The sequence below is a fragment of the Capra hircus genome, chromosome 26, assembly GCF_001704415.2.
Source record: "Capra hircus breed San Clemente chromosome 26, ASM170441v1, whole genome shotgun sequence".
Lineage (NCBI taxonomy): Eukaryota > Metazoa > Chordata > Mammalia > Artiodactyla > Bovidae > Capra > Capra hircus.
In genome coordinates this window covers 35,948,953-35,970,612 of record NC_030833.1, presented here as the reverse complement: position 1 = coordinate 35,970,612, position 21,660 = coordinate 35,948,953, and the positions used below count along the sequence as shown (strand labels likewise).

Genomic DNA, 21,660 nt, shown 5'->3' with positions numbered 1-21,660 from the left:
TCAGCCTGTTCCCAAGTTCTTGAGCCTCTCTCTTCTCACTTATTATCTCCTGTCTCATCCTATTAATTAACTTTCTCTATTACCTGCCCTGCTTTCGCAGCTATCCCTGATCATGTAAGAGACACTCAATGAAACAAAGGTGAGTCATTGATTAATCAGTAAGCACTTCACAGAGGAGTGACAAAGAGTGATAATTGTTCTGAGATCCAAAACCAGGGCGAACCTTGGAACATGCTCATCTCAGACACACCATCCTTGCTTCTTTTCTTCCTGCCCCTGCCTTCCTCTCTGCATCTTCAGCTTCAAAATTTTCTTCATGATTCTCTCCTTAGCAAATTCCTACTCTACCTACAGACACCCCAATTTATTTTTTAATTTTTCTTAGAGTATAGTTGCTTTATAATATTGTGCTAGTTTCTGCTGTATAGTAGAGTGACTCAGCCATAGATATGCACATATCCCCCTCTTTTTTTGGATTTCCTAACTGTTCACTGTGTGATCATTTGCTATCTGTGTTCTACATACCACTCTTGACTTTTCTTATTTCTCTGTCTTGTGTCTGAAAATACTGTGATTTCTTTTTAACTTGCCCTTTGATTTAACTTGGTCTTTGATTGATTTTGGATGTGGGGAAAGGATCCATGGCTTTGGTAAGAAAATGTTGCCAAGTCTTCCTTAAGAATTCTTAGGAACATGTGCAGGGCAAAATGTGAGAGAGCCAATGCCAGAACCTGCTGGAGGGGATGGATGGAAACCAGAGTTAACCTGGCCAGGGGCAGCTGTGCTGAACATACTCCACCTCATAAAAGAGATCACCTTAGTTTCTCGACGGCTGCAAGGGGAAGAGCTGACATGGAGAAGCAATGATTTGGACGGAGGGCACTGAAAGAAAAGAAAGAGTTTCTGATATCATCCGCATACCCTGACTCTCTAGAGCCTGTTCCCTCTTTGTCCCCAGTGCCTGGCACATCCTGGTCACTGCTGGAACCTGCACAAGTAGGTGTTGAGAGGATCCTCTGTGGTCTGCTCCTCACCGTGGCCTGGTGCCAGGTCCCCATATGTGGTCCTTCTCCTTCCATCATGAACACAACAGATAGAACTCCCTCTGTCTTTCACACACATAAAGTGGATGGCTGAACATGGCTGGGGTTCTTGTAGTGAGGGCACAAGATTTTGAGAGAGGAACACAGGGAATGAGCCTCTCAAGGAACAAAAAGTGGCCGTGGATCATAGAACCCTCCAGCTGAAGCCTCATTTGCTTCTGAAAAGCACCCACCCACTGATAATCTGAAGAAGCTTCGGAAATGTCTAGGATTTACATGGAGTGCGATCCCACAAAGGCCCCTTCCTCCACTCAGCACTACATTCACGTATTTCAATTCACATTCCAGCAGCTCCTACCTGCTCTCCTGGAAGTAAGCCTCAGTGTCCTCACCCTCCTTCAGCGTACCTGGCCATGGACTCATGCTAACGCTGGCCGCATCATCTTTATTTGCCCCTGCCTTGACATACGGGTACTGTCCAGTCAATACAAGAGCCAGTTTCAGCCAAGAGCCAGTTGAAATCAACTCGAGGAATAGTACATGAATTTCAACTGTATGCAATACAACGTACCCTAAATCATTGTAATCATGGACGGTACAAAGGAGAGAGACTCTTGGGACACCCCACAGTTGATCCCAGGGGTGTTGGTTACAGCTATGGCTAGTATTTACACTGTTGCTGACATTGTCTTTGGTTAGGTATGGTCACATCTGCATGGTGTCCTTTACAAAGTCTTAGAGAATCACACTCCATCCAGTTGTTTAGGGCTCTCTCACAGTGAAGGACAAGAGTATTTTAGATTGTTGCAAGAAGCTCAGAGACTCTGGAGACAGAGAAAGCTCTTAAGTCTACTTTTTGCACAATAGAGCTTCATAACATTATTCTGTATATCATCTTTTTACCAAAACACTGTCACCTGTTTCTGTCAACAAAAGGCCTCTTTGTTTTGATAGCCAAGGAAAACCTTAAGCTCAGTAGACAACAGAACAGGCTTTTTAAATGACACAATGTAAGGGCTAAAATGCCTTATTTTTGGAATGTAAATTAGAAACTTTTTTTTCTTTAATATGACTGTCACCCTCAGTTTTGATCAACTTTAGGTTTGTTTTGTTTTGTTTTTAATGATATCCATGGAGTTCTTTGGAATGCCGTTCAGGATAACCAGTACAGGATAGTCATAAGGGAGGTGGGAGATGCTGACTTTCCCACACCCTTGAGCCCTCTGAAATGTCTTTGACCTTCAGTTTCTCTGCGTAATCCTATCCCTGAACATATGTGCTCAGACACACATGTAGCTGACAGCCACTCTAACAGGGCAGAAACTCTCTATCTGGGGATGAGACAGAGTATTGTTACTCTTCTCCGTGAACTGGAGTACAATTCTAATACATTCACCTGTTTATTTTTCTGTAATTCTTAATATTTTGGAACCTTCTCAGAGGCTTTTCTTTCCTCTGCTGTCTTCCAAAGGTACAGAGGAAGGTCACGTTTCCTTCAGCGCCTTCCCATTTCTATCTGGCTCCACACCTCCTACTAGACAGGAAAAGTCTTAACCTGCAGCCTGTCCCGTGGGGTGCCTCTGTCAGGGTTACACTGTGGGGATGAATGGAGTCCATGGTCTCTCTTAGTCCAGGTTAGCAGGTATGTTGGGCACTTCATTCCTTCCCTTTGGTTTCTGTTAATAACAAGGAAACTAGCACATTTAAGAAATCTTAGAAGTGATCATCTCCATCCCCTTGGTGAGTTAAAATGAGATTGGGTCTTGTTTGATGTTGTATCCCTAGTGTTTAGCATGACACCTTGAAGAGGTGATAGGTGTCCTCAGGCACAGGAGATATAACCTTCTAGGTGTAAATAGTTTTTTTTTTTTTTCCTATTGAAGACAGTTCCATGGTAGTTAGCTTGGAAAATATTTGTGAGAGGAAACAGTTCTGGGCTCAAATGGCATCCACTTGTAAAGACTCAGAAGGACCCTGCTCATCTCCCCAGATTCGTTGCCCATTCTCTTAGCTCCAATAGGGAGCCACTTTGCACATGGTACTCCTTCTGTCTAAAACATTTTCATCCCTCTTCTTTGCCTCCTCTTTGCCTGGCTAGCTCTCTGTCTTTAGGTCATGTGTAGATGTCACTTTCTAGGAGAAGCCTTCTATGGTCTTTTAAGACCTTCCTCTGTGTACCTGGAGCACGTTGTATTCACACTATTGCAGAATTGCCTGCCATCAGAGAATTGCCTACATTCTGGCCTACTTCCCCTGATGCTTGGAAAGTTTTCTTGAGAATAAAAACAGTTTTATTCATCATTTTGTCTCTAGTTTCTGGAATGCTCTTTGGCACAAAGTAGGCAGCCAGTAAATATTTGTTGAGCAAATGAATGATTGGTGTCCAAATAAGGAAGTTATTCATAGGCATAAATACCTTTTCCTTCAGAAATTTAAGTGCAGCCAGAGACTTTGTGTCTGCCCTGCCTGCCAGCCCAAGCTTCTCAGAGGATCCCCCTGGGTGAGTGCCCCTGGGTGAGTGCCCCTGCCTGAGGCCTGATTGTTGCAGAGCCCCTCCCCAGGCTGCCTTCTGGTCTGACTGGGCTCTTGGTGGCTCCAGCTCCTAGAGACTTGGTGGTCTTTATCCACCCACTGCTACCTAGTCCACTTGCTCTACCTGAAGTATGCTCCCTAACTGGCTGTCAAGCCTGATTCTACCCTCAGATGAAACCTGAGAGTCTTTACAGCTTGTTATAAACAGCTCTCAAGTCTACTTGGTAGCATGAGGCTCTGAAGTCAGTGTCATCATGCCTGCAACCAGCTCAGATAGTCAAAGCCAGCTTACATTGGGTCCTGTTGCTGAGGGTGGGTCCAGTGTTGGCTCAATCACTGAGTTCTGTTCCTTGGCAATGCGGGGGAGGAATGTCCCTAGCTTCTCTCCACTGACCATTCACTTGGCTCCCATCACAGAAGAGACTTTCAGGAATTAAAGCACTGCGGTTTTCTGGTAGTAGAAACACATGCATTCAATAATGACAAACAAGTGGCCGCTCACAACTAGAGGAGGGTCTCGGTTGGCAGATCATACCAGTAAGTACTGCTCCCTTATTCCCACCTCTTCCTTTGCCCATGGAATTGAAGCTCAAAGGATCCTGATCAAAGGGGAGTGAAAAGAAATGAGAGTGAGGGAGAGAGATGAGAAAAGGAGAGCAAGTGAGGAGGATGGGAAGACAGAGCAAGGAAAAATGGGATACGAGTTAATAGGAAAAACAATAAGAAATAAAGCATAAAAAAGCACAACAGGGGACATGAACTTGGGATGGAATAAAAACCTGTGGAGTGAAGAACTGTGGGGACCCAGAGGAAGCTGGAGAAGACACTTCCAGGAAAAACCTAGAGAGAAAGAAGAGAGCAGAGGAGTGAGAGGAAGGAAGGAGCCTGGGGGGAGAGAGGACTCATGCTGTAACTCCCATGTTAACCAGGAGGATTATTAAGAAGTTCCTACTTATTGAATGCCACCTATGTAACCAGGTACTGCAATAAGACTTTGCATTTATAGCGTTGCAGGTGCACTTGCCCATAACTGAGCTCAGAGTCTGATTGTTCATGGATCTGTGGACCAGAAAACACTCAGACATTTCCACATGAGTTCACATTGAGGAGGCTGGGCAAACACTCCTGAGCTTAGAAGAGGTTCCACCGCCTTGGGAGCACAAGTGAATAACTAGGAGGGGGAGGGGTGATAGCTATGCGGGGTGCGAAGTTGTTTCTGGTCTTGCAAGCAAGCAGGCATGGCCTTAGAGCTCTAGAGATTCAGGTGTGGATGCTATAGTGAACACTTGGATCCTCCAGGGCTATGTAGTTGGAGAACCCATAGCTATCTTATCTCATTTAATCCTGGTTTATAACAACCCTGTGATAACCTCCATTAAAGAAACACAAGTTACTTCCCGCTGCTAGTAGGTGGTAGCACTAGAAGTCCAGCAGGATCACAGGATGCAAAGACCAGGCTCTTTCTCTCCACCCTAAGGCATCTGCTCTCCGTCCCACCCTTGGTGGTCAGAGCAGTGTGTTCCAGGAGGTCAGCCTCAGGCAGTCTTCACGCAAAGAACAGAAGGAGGAAAGGTAGTATTGGTTGGTCCAGAAGCAATGACCCAGGCAGAAAGGGGCCTCTTGGGGCCATCAGGATAGATGGTTCCACTGATGCTTTTGATCACAACAAACTGTGGGAAATTCTTAAAGAGATGGTAATACCAGACCACCTGACCTGCCTCCTGAGAAATCTGTATGCGGGTCAAGAAGCAACAGTTAGAACTGGACATGGAACAACAGACTGGTTCCAAATTGGGAAAGGAGTATGTCAAGGCTGTGTCACCCCGCTTATTTAACTTCTATGCAGAGTGCATCATGAGAAATGCTGGACTGGATGAAGCACACACTGGAATCAAGATTGCCAGGAGAAATATCAATAACCTCAGATATGCAGATGACACCACCCTTATGACAGAAAGTGAAGAGGAACTAAAGAGCCTCTTCATGAAAGTGAAAGAGAAGAGTGAAAAAGTTGGCTTAAAACTCAACATTCAGAAAACTAAGATCATGGCATCTGGTCCCATCACTTCATGGGAAATAGATAGGGAAACAGTGGAAACAGTGGCTGACTTTATTTTGGGGGGTTCCAAAATCACTGCAGATGATGACTGAAGCCATGAAATTAAAAGACACTTGCTCTTGGAAGAAAAGTTATGACCAACCTAGACAGCATATTAAAAAGCAGAGACCTCACTTTGCCAACAAAGGCCTGTCTAGTCAAAGCTATGGTTTTTTCAGTAGTCATGTATGGATGTGAGAGTTGGACTATAAAGAAAGCTGAGCACTGAAGAATTGATGCTTTTGAACTGTGGTGTTGAGAAAGACCCTTGAGAGTCCCTTGGACTGCAAGGAGATCCAACCGGTCCATCCTAAAGGAAATCAGTCCTGAATATTCATTGGAAGGACTGATGCTGAAACTCCAATACTTTGACCACCTGATGCGAAGAATCAACTTATTGGAAAAGACCCTGATGCTGGGAAAGATTGAAAGCAGGAGGAGAAGGGGACAACAGAGGATGAGATGGTTGGATGGCATCACCGACTCAATGGACATGAGTTTGATGTTGGGAGTTGGTGATGGACAGGGAGGCCTGGCGTGCTGCAGTCCATGGGGTCATAAAGAGTCAGACGTGACTGAGAGACTGAACTGAACTGATCCTTTTGAGCTGGGCAGAGGAAGGGAAGTTAGAAGCTTGGTGAGTAGGGATCCAGTTGGGGCTCAGGAAGCAAACAACCTAGCCCTACAGATTGATCTTGGTCTCATCTACCTGTTGTGGACACAGCAGCCTGGAGCCACAGGACTTCAGGAACTTTCTTTCCCTCATAGCTTCCAAGGTGCATATCTGAGCAAGAACGCTGCCCCAAGCCTCTGAGCCAGGGCAACACAATCTAGAGGATTTGTGAAAGTTTGTTTTTGTCTTGCAGGGGCTTTGTCCCCATGTGATTCATTAACTGACCCGCTGCTCCTTGGAGCTGCAGGGAGCCTGGTAGTTCAGGCCTTTAAATCCCTTCTGTCGACCTAATTCACAGCCTGACATCACAAGCCTCCCAACATAATCCATTTGTACTGATTCGATTATTTTTTCAAGAGGCTTCGTTGGCAGCCAGGTTTTCTCATTACAAATATGATTCATCTGTATGGTAATTCCCAGTAGAATTAGTATCTCAGACATGATTCATCTTGGGAAATATTAAGCTAGAAGCATTGTTTCAGAAAGGCCTGGTACATGAATAGCTGCATGGAATTTCTGCAAGAGATGCTTCTTCATGAAAATAGCATTTATCGAGTTGGCCCTGTGCTGGACTCTGAGGTAGGGGCTTTGGGGAAATAGAGAGACATGAGCACCTCCCCCCTGCCCTCAGGAGCTCCCATTCTAGAAGGCAGATGGCATGGATGTGCATGTTTATGGGACGGATAACATGAGAAGTGCCGTCAGAAATGAAAAGTAATGTGATCTCATAAAATATCAGGTTCTCAAACTTTAGCAGGAATCAAGATCACCCAGAAGGCTTGTTACAAAGCAGATTTCTGGGCCCCAACCCCAGAGTTTTGGGTTTAGTAGGTCTGAGGTGGGGCCCAAGAATATGTATTTCTAACAAGTTCCCAGGTGCTGCGGCTGTTGTTCTGGGCACCACGCTTTGAGCACCTGCTCTAAGGATTTCAGTGCTTTCACCCCTACCCCCTCTCTTCACTGCCTGCAAGGAGCTAGGCAGTGTGCTTCCTGCTGGGGACAAAATGTGGAACAAAACATGACTGCCGTCCCCACCTGGGGAGCTCAAAGCCTGGAGGGGGAGTAAACAGCGACTTCCCCAGTCTACAGAAAGTGCCACTATAGAGTTTTCTATGGGGGCAGCTGGAACTCAAAAAAGTGGTGCTCAGTTCTTGCTGAAGCTGGGGGAAAGCTGCATGGAGGAGGCAAAATCTGAACACAAGTGTAAAATGTGGATTGGAGGAAGATATGTGGAAGGGCCTTCATTCCCAGCCTTTACCTTCCCAGATTATCAAGTGTCCTGGGGACATCCCCTCACACTCCTTAGACGTTTCCTGCAGTCATAAAGTTTTGACTTCCTACAGAAGCGGGTGGCATAGCTCTGGTTAATTGGCCTGGCCTTAGCAAAGTCTTTATTTTTGGCTCTGTGGAGCTCTGTTTGGTCAGTGTCTCGTGCATGGTCTGAATATTCTCAGTAGAATGGAATTCTCTGCACAGGCACTTGAATGGAATGTAGAATGAAGAGCAAAGGAAGCAACGGGCTTGCTACCAAATTCCTTCTCCCCATCCTTACCGCTCTGGCCTCCAGGCTGCCTCAGCTACCACCCTCCAGCCCATAACAGCCTCACTGTGTCTGTTGACTCTTCAGGAAACTTGGCGGTTTTTATGTCACTGCATTTTGTGTAGACACACACATCCATCAGAAATCAAGCTTCCAGCATTTCAGCCTTCTAGAACACTGCTTCTGGAATCCAGAATTTAGGAAAGGGGCCCATGAGACCAGTAAAAGGGCTTTCCAAACCACAACTCTCACATTTGATTCCTTGAGGAAGGCTCCTGCATTGTTCCCCAGCCTATTAACTCTCAGTTTACACAGTTCAGATAACCGTGGTTATTTGTTTTTCCAGCTCAGGCTACTTTAAGTATCACATTTTGGGGAGTTTAAGGGTGCTGTTAGAAGTGGATATATAGTCACTAGTGAGAAATGACAGATGATGTTGAAGGAGAACGCTGATAAGTGAGATACTGACTATAGGCTGTATTCAAGAATAATGATGATCTAAAAAGAGAATGAAATGATGCCATCTGCAGTGACGTGGATGAGCCTAGAGACTGGCATACTGAGTGAAGTAAGTCAGAGAGAGACCAGTATCATATGATATCACTTGTATGTGAAATCTAGGAAAAATGGTGCAAATGAACCTATTTCCAAAACAGATTCACAAATGCAGGTAACAAACATGGTTACCAAGGGGGAAGGTGGGGAGAGATCAACTGGGAGATGGGGATTGACATGTACATACTACTATATGTAAAACAGATAATAAGAACCTACTGTAGAGCACAGGGAACCCTACTCAATACTTTGTAATGACCTATGTGGGAACAGAATCTACAAAAAGTGTACGTGTGTATATGGATATATGATTCACTTTGCTGTACAGCAGAAAGTAAGGTAACATTGTAAATCAATTCTACTCAAAAAAATTAAAAAGTATCTGATCAAAATTATCATTAAAGTTAAGGTTAATCAATATCCTCTGTCCTCCATTTAAGAAAGCTGAGACGTATTGGTCATCAAACAGTAACACTAAGAGGGATGTACGGATAATGTTAGTTGACCCCTTCATGTTAGATCTAGAAAACTGTGGTAGGGGGTGGGTTTTGATCACAGGACAGAGTTTGTCCTTTTTTTTTTTTGTCATTGTCCTCATGCATGTACCATAGTCTCTGTAACTGCAACTCAGCATTTGCTGAATCCAGAAAGTCCATATTGAATCCGTATCTGTTTTCTCTAAGCCCCATGATCCTTTTATTTTTATTTTTAAATTTTTTTTTACTTTACAATACTGTATTGGTTTTGCCATACATCAACATGAATCCGCCATGGGTGTACATAAGTTCCCACTCCGAACCCCCCTCCCACCTCCCTCTCCATACCATCCCTCTGGGTTATCCCAGAGCACCAGCCCCAAGCATCCTGTATCCTGCATCGAACCTAGACTGGCAATTCATGTCTTATATGATATTATACATGTTTCAGTGCCATTCTCCCAAATCATCCCACCCTCTCCCTCTCCCACAGAGTCAAAAAGTCTGTTCTGTACATCTGTGTCTCTTTTGCTGTCTCGCATACAGGGTTATCGTTACCATCTTTCTAAATTCCATATATATGCGTTAGTATACTGCACTGCTGGGCATACACACCGAGGAAACTAGAATTGAAAGAGACACATGTACCCCAATGGTCATCGCAGCACTGTTTATAATAGCCAGGACATGGAAGCAACCTAGATGTCCATCAGCAGATGAATGGATAAGAAAGCCGTGGTACATATATACAATGGAGTATTACTCAGCCATCAAAAAGAATACATTTGAATCAGTTCTAATGAGGTGGATGAAACTGGAGCCGATTATACAGAGTGAAGTAAGCCAGGAAGGAAAACACCCATGATTCTTTCAAATCATCATTTTCATGAAAACTCAGCATGGAAACTAGATCTGATTAAGCATTCTCAACTCTTAGGAAAATCAGCAAATGATAATGGGATAATGTTAAACTATTGGTGAATTTCTCAGAAAAGATCACATTTGTGTGCGTGCTCGTGCGTGCTCAGTCACACAGTTGTGTCCGACTCTTTGTAACTCCATGGACTGTAGCCCACCAGGAATTTAATCCATGGAATGGAATTTAATGGAATTTAATCCATGGAATTCCATCTAATCCATGGAACTTTCCAGGCAAGAACACTGGAGTGAGTTGCCATTTCCTCCTCCAAAGAATCTTCCCAACCCAGGGATTGAACCCATGTCTTCTGTGTCTCCTTCACTGGCAGGCAGATTCTTTACCACTGAGCCACCTGGGGAGCCCCTCAGATCACAATTAGAGCCTCATCTGGTTGCAGCTTTTCTGAATGCTTTGTAAAGATTTGGTGCTATTGCATGTGACTTCTGTATCTGATGTTCAGCACATACAGGTGACAATACAATGCCACCTGTGGTTTAGATGAATCCAGTAAGGTCATGACCAAAAAACTAAAGGATTCTAGCCAATTTCTTGGTGAAGATATAAAAGACCTTCATTAATTCAATCAAGAGCTATTTATTGAGAAGCTGTAATGCCAAAACTTCCAGACGCTGGTGATAGAGGAGTGAAAAAGGAAATAAAATCCTCTTGAAGTTGCATTCTAGAGGGAGGAAGCAGACCATAAAGAGAGGTGGCAGGATCGCTACTGCAATACCCATAGTAATCTAGGTTCTCTTTTCAGATTTTGAAAGTATGACTCCACTGTCTATTGGTCAGTAGCATTGTTGTTGCGAATTCAGCTGTTGGTAAATTTATCAGTACTTTGCATCTACTCTACCTTACTTTCTAGCTTTTTTTTTTTAATTGGAATATAATTATTTTACCATTTGTGTTAGTTTCTGCTGTACAACAACATGAGTTAGCTATATGTATACATATATGCCCTCTCTCTTGATTCTCCCTCCCACCCACCCCATCCCACCCCTCTAGGTTATCACAGAGCACCAAGCTGAGGTCCCTGTGCCATACAGGAGCTTCCCACTAGCTATCTACCCCTCTCTAAAAAAAAGGTTTCTTTGACAACAGCAGTATAGGCTTCTCTAACTGTTTGGTTTGGTGGCTAGCAGTACTGGCTTACAGATGCAGAGTCCTGATGCTGAGTCAGGTGTATGCGCATTAGTGCCTTATTTTTATGTGATGGTAATAGTAGGACCTCTTTCTAGAGCTGTTCTGGAGTTTCGATGAAATCGTGTCTCAGTGCTCAGTGAGACATTTTAAACATTCATTAGATGTTGTGGTGATTACAAGCATTATTGTGTGTGTGTGTGTGTGTGTGTGTGCTCATCACTTAGTCATGTCCAACTCTTTGAGATCCCATGGACTGTAGCCTGCCAGGCTCCTCTGTCCATGGGATTTCCAGTGTAAGAATACTGCAGTGGGTAATCATTCCCTTCTCCAGGGGATCTTCCTGACCCAGGTACTGAACCCAGGTCTCCTGCATTGGCAGGCAGATTCTTTACTGTCTGAACCACCAGGGAAGCCCACAAATATTACTGTTAAGGGTCAATGGACACCTAAGTAAAAAGCCTTCTTCTTGTTGAAAGATTTCATGAGATATGCTATCAGATCTTAGAACACTGTGATTTTCCAGAGCTCTGACCCTAGAAAGAAAGCTTTTGGAACAGAGCAAGTACAAAATTGACTCCCCTTGTCAAGCACTCTCTTTGACCCAAGTAGAAGTCAAGATAAGACAAAGCCCTTTCTGGCTGTACAGAAGAAGGAGCTTTCCTCCTGGGTGAGTGCTATGGACCCGATGTGCCTGGCTGCTTTATGTCTTTCAGTGCTCTTAAGTCTGATTTCATCTCTGTCTGAATTACCCAGCCTTGAATGTTTGTTTTATTTGGGTTTGGATCTGAACTCCACGTCCCAGTGTTGGTTTCTTGAGTCACAAGGAACTTCAAATGTCTCCTTCAGTATTATCTAAGGACTGCTTGCTTTTATGCAAGTAACTTCATAATATTGAGGTCATGCTTCTCCAACACAGCCCCGCCATAGTGGAAGTGTAATTCCATGGAGGGGACCCACTCACACTTCACAGTGGTGGGTAAACATAGGTGCTATGAAGGGCACTTTTGGCAACATTGATCTATAGTTCTTTATATAAATCTTTTTTATTGAAGTATAGTCAATTTATAATATTTATATTAATTTATATTTATATTATGCAAATATACATAGAAAGACAAATGCTTTATATTTATCTCAAAGACAAATATGTTATCATTTCTATGTGGAATCTAAAAAATATATATAGATCTTAAAAGTTCTAAGAACTCCACAATGGCCAACTATAAAAATTTTGACTCCTTCCTTCATTCCCAGTGACTTTAGCAAGTCCTGTAGAGTCCATATCTGAAATGTATCTTGATTATTTATAATAGCCTGCAATTTTTAGCTAACTTATTTGATTTACTTGTTTATTGTCTGCCTTCCTCCAGTAAAATAAAGTTCTTTTTGCTTTCTGCTGGATCCCCAAAGCCACTGGGCTTGGCGCAATGTATGTTTTCAATAAATAAAAATCAATCGTTGGATAAATGGATGGACACATATCTTTTTACCAAGATTGGATGCCCTGTTGTTAGATGCTGCTTTTATATCAAAAAAGATATTGACCCATATAGGGCATTAGTCTGTCTAATTTTCAGCACCTTCTATTACCACATTAATCAAGTGAGATAAAGTTTATATATTTTTTCACCTTGTAATTTAAACTACAAATCTCCATAAAAAGGAAACATATTTGCTCGTTCATTAGTCGTAACTTGACTGTTTTCCAAAGTACTTTAGGGTGATCATGAAAGGAATTATCATGAATAAAAACTATAACAACTGCAATGTTAACATCACTTAACACTCTTGCCAAATAACAACATTTTCTTGAATGCTGTTGTTTGGGTTTTGGGTGTGACCGTGTTTAGTGCAATGGATAAAGCGGAACCACAGAGCTGGACAAACCCAGCTTCAGTCTTGGCTCAGTTGCTTACCAGCTGTGTGAAGTTAATTGTCTCACTCTGCCTCTCTAGGCTCACTGTCCCCATCTGCAAAATGAGTCAACCTCATAGGGCTAGTGTGTGGATTCAGATATCATGCAAGGAAATACTTATCATTGCACCTACCACATCATCATTGTGTAAGTTGACTTTTGCCCTGTGCCAAGGCATTCCCAATGCTTCATGGTTTATACAGCAGTCATTTATATAGCTCGTGTTCCTGTGAATTGTCTGGACGGTTCTCCTAGTTTGGATGAGCTGATCTTTGCTGGGCTCTCTCGCGTGTCTGTGATGGCAAGTGGACTAGCCATTGGATAATCTAGGAGAGATTCACTATGTGCCTGCCGGTGGCAAAGTGAAAGAAAGTGAAGTTTCTCGGTTGTATTCGACTCTTTGCGACCCCATGGACTGTAGCCTGCCAGGCTCCTCTGTCCATGAGATGTCCCTGACAAGAATACTGGAGTGGGTTGCCATGCTCCGCTCCAGGGGATCTTCTCAACCCAGGGATTGAACCTGCATCTGCGCTGCAGGCAGGTTCTTTAGCACTGAGCCACTGGGCCTTTTTAGCAGCTTTCCTCCACTGAAAACAAACAAATAGACCAGAAACAGTGAAGGGCTACCCATCTCTGATAGATTAAACCTCTTTTCTTGACTTTCAAGGCTCTCCTTTGTCAAGCCAACTGACCTTTTCAATTCCCCAGTGATTTCCCTACACTCTCTGCTCTTAATACCTGCTCTCCTCACTGTCCCCAGGACACAATGTTTTCCAGCCTCTTCACCCTTACTTGCCATGTGACTTGCCTCCCTCAGCTGCCCCAGTTAGAGCCAGGCTTCTTTCTTTATCTTTACCTCTTAAATCTCACAGTGGGTTCTCTTCTCTGAACATCCAGAGTGTTTACTTCTGATGGACTCTTTTGAGACTTAGTGTGTTAGAGATTGCCTGTGTGATTTGGAGCTGGGAGAAGAAAAGCAGGTCCTGAGCTCTGCAACTCTCTACCCCCATTTGTCCTCACAATACACCCAAATAAGGTTAGGATGACATTATCCAGCACGTAAGAGCAAGGGTATAACTCCATCACTGTGAATTTCATAGACTGTGCTCTGTTGTTATACAATCACCTGATGATTGTTTAGAGCAGGGTCCATTCTCTTCTTGCTCGGTGCTAATGGGCACCGTTTCTAGACACCAGACTGAGCACTTTGTATGTATTGTCGGGGGGAATCCCAGAACATCTCTAAGAATGGGCATTAGTATCCTCTCTGACTGGTCAAGGCAGAGCTGGGTGTGCAACCCCACAAACCTGACCCCAAAGCCTGGGCTCCTTCTGTCCCAGCACACCATCTCTGTGGCCACTAGGAATTTAACAACAGAATTAAAGATTCCACACCCTGTCTTCAAATGGAAAGTCTATACCAGAAAGCAGAGGAAGGCAGAGTAGGAATCTAGTCTGGGTGTTACCACAGACTAGCTCCATAGGGGTCCTTTTGAGTACCCTGGCGTGCTAGTTAAGGTGAGCTTTGGAGTGTGCAGCATCACAAGGGTGTGTGCGGAGTCTGGAGGGCATGCAAGGTTCTTCCCTTCCCTCGCCGCTCATCGCTGTCACCAGAGGAAATGACCTCCACTGTCACCCTACCCTGAACTTCTTATCTGTTCACCCTCCTTATTAGACTGTGAACTCTCAGAGAGGAGAAGCTGTTGTATTTACCAAGGCCTAACACATAACTGGTATATAAACACAGAAGAACAATTTTTTAATTTAATGCACCAATTGTCAACCAAGGCATGGTGCTCAAGGTAGCATGATGGAGACAACACAATATAGTAAACATTTATTCCACCATCAGAAAGCTAGATTAATTCACCCTGTGCTATCTTTCTTCTCTGGCATTTATACACTGCCAAGAAGGCTCCGGCTTCCCAGAGACCTTGACAAAACCCCATACCTCCCAGATATAATGTCAAACCTCATAACTTTCAGGTCTCACTTTCTAAATTAGATTGTGAAGTCCTACAGCGCAAGGGGTGTCTGTTACTCTTCGTAAACACTTTACATCTTTCAATGCAGTGCCTTGCACAGAGCAGAGCTACATGAATGCATGTTGAACAATTGCACTGAAGTGGGTTGGAATTATGGCTGGGAAAATGTTGTAATAATCCAATATCTTTGAAATAATTCTTGGTGAGTTCAGATGATGAAGGAAAGAGGAAATCAGGATAGTGGCAGAGGCAGAAGGAAGAGAGGAAGGAAGGAGAAGCGCACAGGATGTCATTTCACTGGATGTGGAGGTCAGGGAGGAAGAGGGGAAAAAGGATTCAAAGACTTTGATCCAAGCTGATGGATTGAAAGCTTATAACCAAAAAGGGAACATAGAAGTTCTCCTGCCCCTTAACCCACTCACCCTTACTTCATTCTGAGCATGAAAGGAGGATTCCTCATGAATGTGAGTCTGCAGGGTTCCTTGGAGATAGACAGATCTGGGGGAGTCACTCAAGAGAGTCCAGATCGACAAATAGGAAAGGTATGCCATTGTCCCACTGTAGACGAGCTTTGCTCTGATAAAGAGGAGGAGAAATTTGAGCTGAATATATTTTTGGTTGGTACAAGTTGTAAGTGCTCTGTTTGATAGCAGGGTTGTTTGAACGACCTATTTCATAACTGCACATAGCTTTCCCAAATAAATGGTGTCTGTAGAATGTTCAGGTTAATGTATGAGCCCAGTGTTCACGAGTGTTTGCGCTTAGAGCGACTGAGACTTCTTTCTTAATAAGTCATCTTGGCATTTTGTCAACAAGTTAATTTGCTTTTCTAAGAAACTAGATTAATACTTCCTGTACTTTGTGCTATTCACAGATCTACAGTGCAGTGAGAAGGGGAGAAGCCACGGAAGAGACAATTAGATCTCTTCTCCATTTTTTCGCCAAGCTCCCAGCCTCCGAGACAGCCCATGAAAGGATCAGCGTCAGTCCGTACTTAAAGCAATGTGTCCGAGACACAGTGTGTGAGTATCGTGCCACCCTGCAAAGGACTTCCATATCTCAGTACATCACCGGCTCTCTCCTGGAAGCCACCACATCATTAGGAGCAAGAAGCAGCCTCCTCAATTCTTTTGGAGGATCCACAGGACGAATGATGCTGAAAGGTACCGTCTGACGTTTCACTTTTAACTCTTCATCGTTCAATGCAGAAAAGAATCTGAGTTAACATTTATTCATCTCCTCATGGAAAATTGAGTCCTCTTATCAACAACTTTCAGGAAGGGTAGCTGCTTTAAAAGAATATAAAATGATAGTCCTTTACCAAAATCCCTTACGGTGTAAGCATGCCAAATAATGAACGTTAAGATTTTGAAGTTTCTTTTTAAAAAGAAGTAAATGACTAAAAGGCTGTGTTTAATTTTTTTAAGTTATTCTAATAGATGATTTCTCCTAGTGGTGGTATATGACAGATGTCAACTACTGTAAAAAAAATAAAAATGAAAAAGCTCGTGAAAAAGTGTAGTCATGTGGTCACAGTGAAAACCAACTGTTTCACTCAAAACCGAGTGGAATAGAGTCCTCTTGCCTACACAGAATTAATAGGTTCATGTTGATCAGAGAAGCTAAAGGCTATCTTCCAACGACTCCCATCTTAAAAGACTAAGATAGTCAGAAATCCTGCTAAGAAATGAAAACTAGTGGAGTATGGGGTCTCTGCATCAGAACTTCCCAGCTGCTACCAACAAGTGGCAGACAGGCAGGTTAGAAATGGCCGCGCACCAATGGAGATTTGTGCACTGCACAGCTGTCACCACCCACTTGGCATCCTTCCCTGGCAGGAAGCTGCCAGCCAGACAGGGACCATGCAGAGCAGCGTTCCACTGCTCAGGGGCTGCCAAGAACCCTCTCTGACATCCTGCCAATTCTCGCAAGGAGAGCCCCTCTCGTCCCTCCACAGCAAGCCCCAGACCTGCGATTATCACAGCAGTGGTCTTCCTCCTTGACCCTCAACCTCCCCTACCCCGCCCCACCCCAGCACCCTTGGGAAGACCCTAGAGGAGGTCCACACCTGTCTGTGTACCATGTGGATGCCATGCTGATTTGTTTTCTGGTCTCACGTTAACTGTTGTGGATAGGTTATAAATGATGAAAGAAGAAAAACACAAGATGGGGACCACTAATCCCAGAGACTAAAGAGGAGAAACTCAGATTCATATATGTTTCATTCATTCAGCATACATTTTTTGAGCCCCTGCGTTCTGGGTTGGGGACAAAACATAGCCCTTACCCCCATGGAAAAGACCCCCTGGAGGAAAGAAAGGCTACCCACTCCAGTGTTCTGGCCTGGAGAATTCCGTGGCGTGTATAGTCCATGGGGTCGCAAAAAGTCAGATACAACTGAGTGACTTTCACTTTCACTTTTCCACCCATGGAACTTGTAGTCGCTAGGGAGTAAGGGTTTCCCCTACCCACAGGATTCAAGATTTCTCTATTCTGATGTGGCTCCCGGTAACTGCCAAGCTTGCATTCTGCATCAGTGATCTCCCTGGGAATTCGAGTTGAAATTGACATATAGAGTTGGCAGAGCTTCAATGCTTGCGACTCTATGTAAGGAGCTTATCCTGTGTGTTAATCAGGCTTTTATATCAGATACCCGCCCTGTGCCAAGCAGTGTGTAGGGCTTATGGGAGATCCTAATAACATACAAGTCAGTTTTCTTGCCTTTAAGTTTTTATCATCCTAGTGAGGCAGCCAGATTTGCATGCACCAAGTATTCAAAGAACAGACTGCAGAGAGTTAAAAGCCAAATAATGTGGAAGTGACTCTAAGAGTTCAAAGCGTTTGGAAGTAGAGTTAATGGTCCATGTGACAAATGGTTTGGCTGCTAAGGAACAAAGTCAATAAAAGCCACTTTGTTTCTTCTCTGTTAATTGAAAAAGGACATATCTCCAGGCTCCCCAAATGTTGTGTTTTGGTTCCCAGGCAGACTGCCTCCAGTCTTACACAGACCTTTGGGGAGAAAAAAGGAGGCCATTAGTTAAGGTGTCTGTTGCCCTGATAGTAAGTAAATTGATCTCCATTGCTCTTTGCACGTTCCTGTTCAGATCAGAACTCTGAGATCAGCATTCCCATCTCTGGGACTTGTTGGATCATCAGCTAATGAGTTATCATTGAACTGGGTTTTATGCAAGAGTTGGGAGTTTCTTTTAACTTTCTGTTTTGCAGAAACAATAGTGTCTGATATCCGTCTGTAAGTAGTTTCTGCTGAATAATATAGTTAGCAGGTTGGCTTCGGCTCCAAGATAATTTCTGTATCTCTACCTTGCTCTCTTGGACATCTTTTTCAGCTTCAGTGCTTTTGCCCATGGGGTTTTCAAAATCTGTATGTGCTGTGTGAAATATATGGTTCTTCAACATGCAGTGGAATGTAATACATCTTAAAAAACCATACGTGGCCGTTCAAAAATCACGGAGTGTCTAGAGAGCCTATAGGGTCAGCATATTGAGTAGCTGGGTCTTGAGCTCTGTCGGCCTCCTGCTCCAGCAGGGTCTGGACGACATGCTTGGCTGCTATGCCGTGTTTGCCTGCTTGCTTTATTGTTCACTGTGTGTTCTGTGGCATCGAGCAGGCCAACAACTTTCAGCTCTGTGTCACTAATGAAAATCTGTGGGAAGTGTGTGACACACTCAGTCTCCAGGTTATAAACGACTCATGTTCCAGAGTTCATTTCTTAGGAGCTGTGTGGAACTCAGAACGCTTTCCTGGAGAAGCAATATTAAACATTGTGATTTGGTTCCAGACTTTAGTCCTCAAAAACCTCCTTAACCCACAACACAGTTGAAATCTACACACTTCCCATGGAATAGAAAGAAAAACACAATTATTAGAATACTGAGCATCAGCCTCCAGGAAAAAAAGCAATACAAATGAGTTAAAAGGCATTTGTTGTTGAGGGGGAACCATTTTAATTCAGATGAGTAGAGTTAAAGTAAAACTTGCATGGAGATTTTGTAAAGAACTTTGGGCCATTTCAGAGATTTTAGATGTTGGCATCTATAGTTCTGTTATTATGGTTAATTATATTTTGAAACTCATACCTAATGTGAAAGATTCAGAAAATTATTATCCCAGTAACTTTCTTTTCTTTTAATGAGAGGCTTATAAATGGAATGAAGGGGAAGAGGGAGACAGGACAGAGTTTGTAATTTTTTCCCAGAGGGAAAAAGTAAGGAAGAGGGTCAAAAAGAATGACCTTTTCCATGAGAGAGATCACATTGAAAGTGGATTAAATCAAGTTAGAAAAGGTAGGGGGGGAAAAAAGGAGGATGAAAAACAAATGCTATATGATTCCTTTCGTGTGGGGGTGCTTAGAATAGTCCAAAGCATCGAGACGGAGAGTAGAACTGTGGTTGTAGGGGCTGGTGGAGGGAGGGTTTGGATGCGGAGTTACTGTCAATGGGCACAGAGTTTCATTTTGCAAGATGAAGAATTCTGAGGATGGATCCTGGTGATAATTGTGTAACAATATGAATTTACTCAATACAACTCAGCTGTATTAAAAATGGTTAAGATGCTAAATTTCGTTATATGTGTTTTTACACAAATTCACACACACTCACAAATAAAAGGATTTAAACAGGAGGAACACATGATGCAGGTCTCTAGTGCCAGGTCCATTAAGATGTTAGAAAGAACCAAGTTTGTGAAAAAGAAATGTGAAGACAGCTTTCTAGGTGACCTACAGATGCCCCAAGTCAACTTATCTCCTGGAAGTGGTTATGATTACAAAATGAGGGTTGGAGCTGCCTGTAGTAGGTAAGAATAGGAAGAGAAAATGTCCAACCAATTTCTTCATTGCTCACAGGGCATTCCCAAGTCAGGACTTGATAATGTCAGGGTTGATTGGCCAGCTCTGCAGCATTACCACAATCTACAAGATTCTTCTAACTCTCCAACATCTTCATCAGTTTGCACCCCTCCAGTGGTATGAGTAGCTCTAAAAAATCAGCCGACAGTCAGTTCATTCCTGGTTTTCTGCCTTCAGGACCAGTGAGGATGGTCTGTCTCCTCAATGGAAAGTTTGCCAAATAATGAGAAACATTTTCTGATATGATGCATCAATCAGCAAGGATATACTGTCTCAAGGAGAAGGCAATGGCACCGCACTCCAGTACTCTTGCCTGGAAAATCCCATGGACCGAGGAGCCTGGTGGGCTGCGGTCCGTGAGGTCGCTAAGAGTCGGATGTGACTGAGCGACTTCACTTTCACTTTCACTTTCATGCATTGGAGAAGGAAACGGCAACCCACTCCAGTGTTCTTGCCTGGAGAATCCCAGGGACGGAGGAGCCTGGTGGGCTGCCGTCTATGGGGTCGCACAGAGTCAGACACGACTGAAGAGACTTAGCAGCAGCAGCAGCAGCAGCATACTGTCTCAAAAAATGGAAAATGGAGAACTTACTCCATCCTGTCAGGGACTTCCACTAGTTGAATACAGTCAAGATCTTTCTGCTTCCCATCTAATCCCCCTTTTCCTCCTCCCCATTAACCTTGCTAGAATCCCAGGACCAACTCTATAGAGCAGTGGCAGCCAAAAGAGTTCTTGACTTCAATAATCAGAAAGACGCTTTCTAAATCTATTGCCTACTTTTCTTTTTTCCAATGTACTCCCCACTAAAAATTACAAAAGCAAGATTAGGTCAAAAGGGAGAGAAAGGAATGGGGTAATTGATAGTAATGGGAGAAGGAAATGGCAACCCACTCCAGTACTCTTGCCTGGAGAATTCCAGGGACTGCGGAGCCTGGTGGGCTACAGTCCATGGGGTCACAAAGAGTTGGACACAACTGAGCGACTTCATTTCACTTCACTTCAAAGCACTGAAATAGCAAAAGTAAAAAAAAAAATAGTGATAAGGAAGAGGATTTTTCAATATAATGTGGCTGTTTTCAAGTGTACATTTTGTATCAGCTTGTTCCTAAGTTTGTAAATCAAAAGAGTAAATATTTACATGTAACTTGGACAAAGCATAGTCACCCATATTTAAATTATGTAGTAGGAAATGCTCATTTTTTAACCAGTTTGGGTGTGTGTATGTATAGAATAGTTATTAATAAATAAAGTTATTCATCATAGATTAGACTATAAATAGAATATTAATATGAAAATAAAGAGTTTCCCTGGTGGTTCAGATAGTAAAAAATCTGCATGCGGGAGACCTGGGTTCCATCCCTGGGTCGGGAAGGTCCCCTGGAGGAGGGCATGGTAACCCACTCCAGTATTCTTGCTTGGAGAATTCCATGGACAGAGGAGCCTGACGGGCTACAGTCCATGGGGTCACAGAGTTGGACGTGACAGAACGACTTACGCTTTCACTTTCACATGAAAAGAAAAAGTGCCCTGCAGATGTAATATTCTTATTTGAAAATGGGGAATATTCTGTTTCTGATAGAAAGGTCTAATAATTTTCAACTTATTGTCTTCTGCTGCAATAAGTATATTCTATTTGTGTCTTTTTCTAAAGTGAATACCTTTGCGTATAAAAATAGGAAGACCTAATAGGAATATACACACACACATTTGAACTATGTGATTGTACCTCACAAATAATTTAGTTTATGAAGGCTGTCTTGGTTGACTTCCTCATAATCAAAACAATTACGCTTTACATGCCTACCAGGCAAGAGAAGATGTCTCCATGGTTCTAATTCCAAGATTTAAGTGTATTTAAATCTGACTTACTAGTTTTGTGACCTTGAAATTATTTTCTTGATGTTAAAGT

At 43.2% G+C, this 21,660-nt stretch overlaps 1 protein-coding gene across 2 annotated transcripts in view; it reads left to right on the top strand.

The window, feature by feature from the left end:
- Window positions 1-21,660, top strand: part of PLCE1 (phospholipase C epsilon 1) — a 376,851-nt gene that overhangs the window by 156,041 nt on the left and 199,150 nt on the right. For both annotated transcript variants that reach the window (XM_018041369.1, XM_018041370.1), the window contains one exon: window positions 15,757-16,045. In XM_018041369.1, the coding sequence (XP_017896858.1) occupies window positions 15,757-16,045 (289 nt within the window). The remainder of the gene's footprint in view (window positions 1-15,756; window positions 16,046-21,660) is intronic.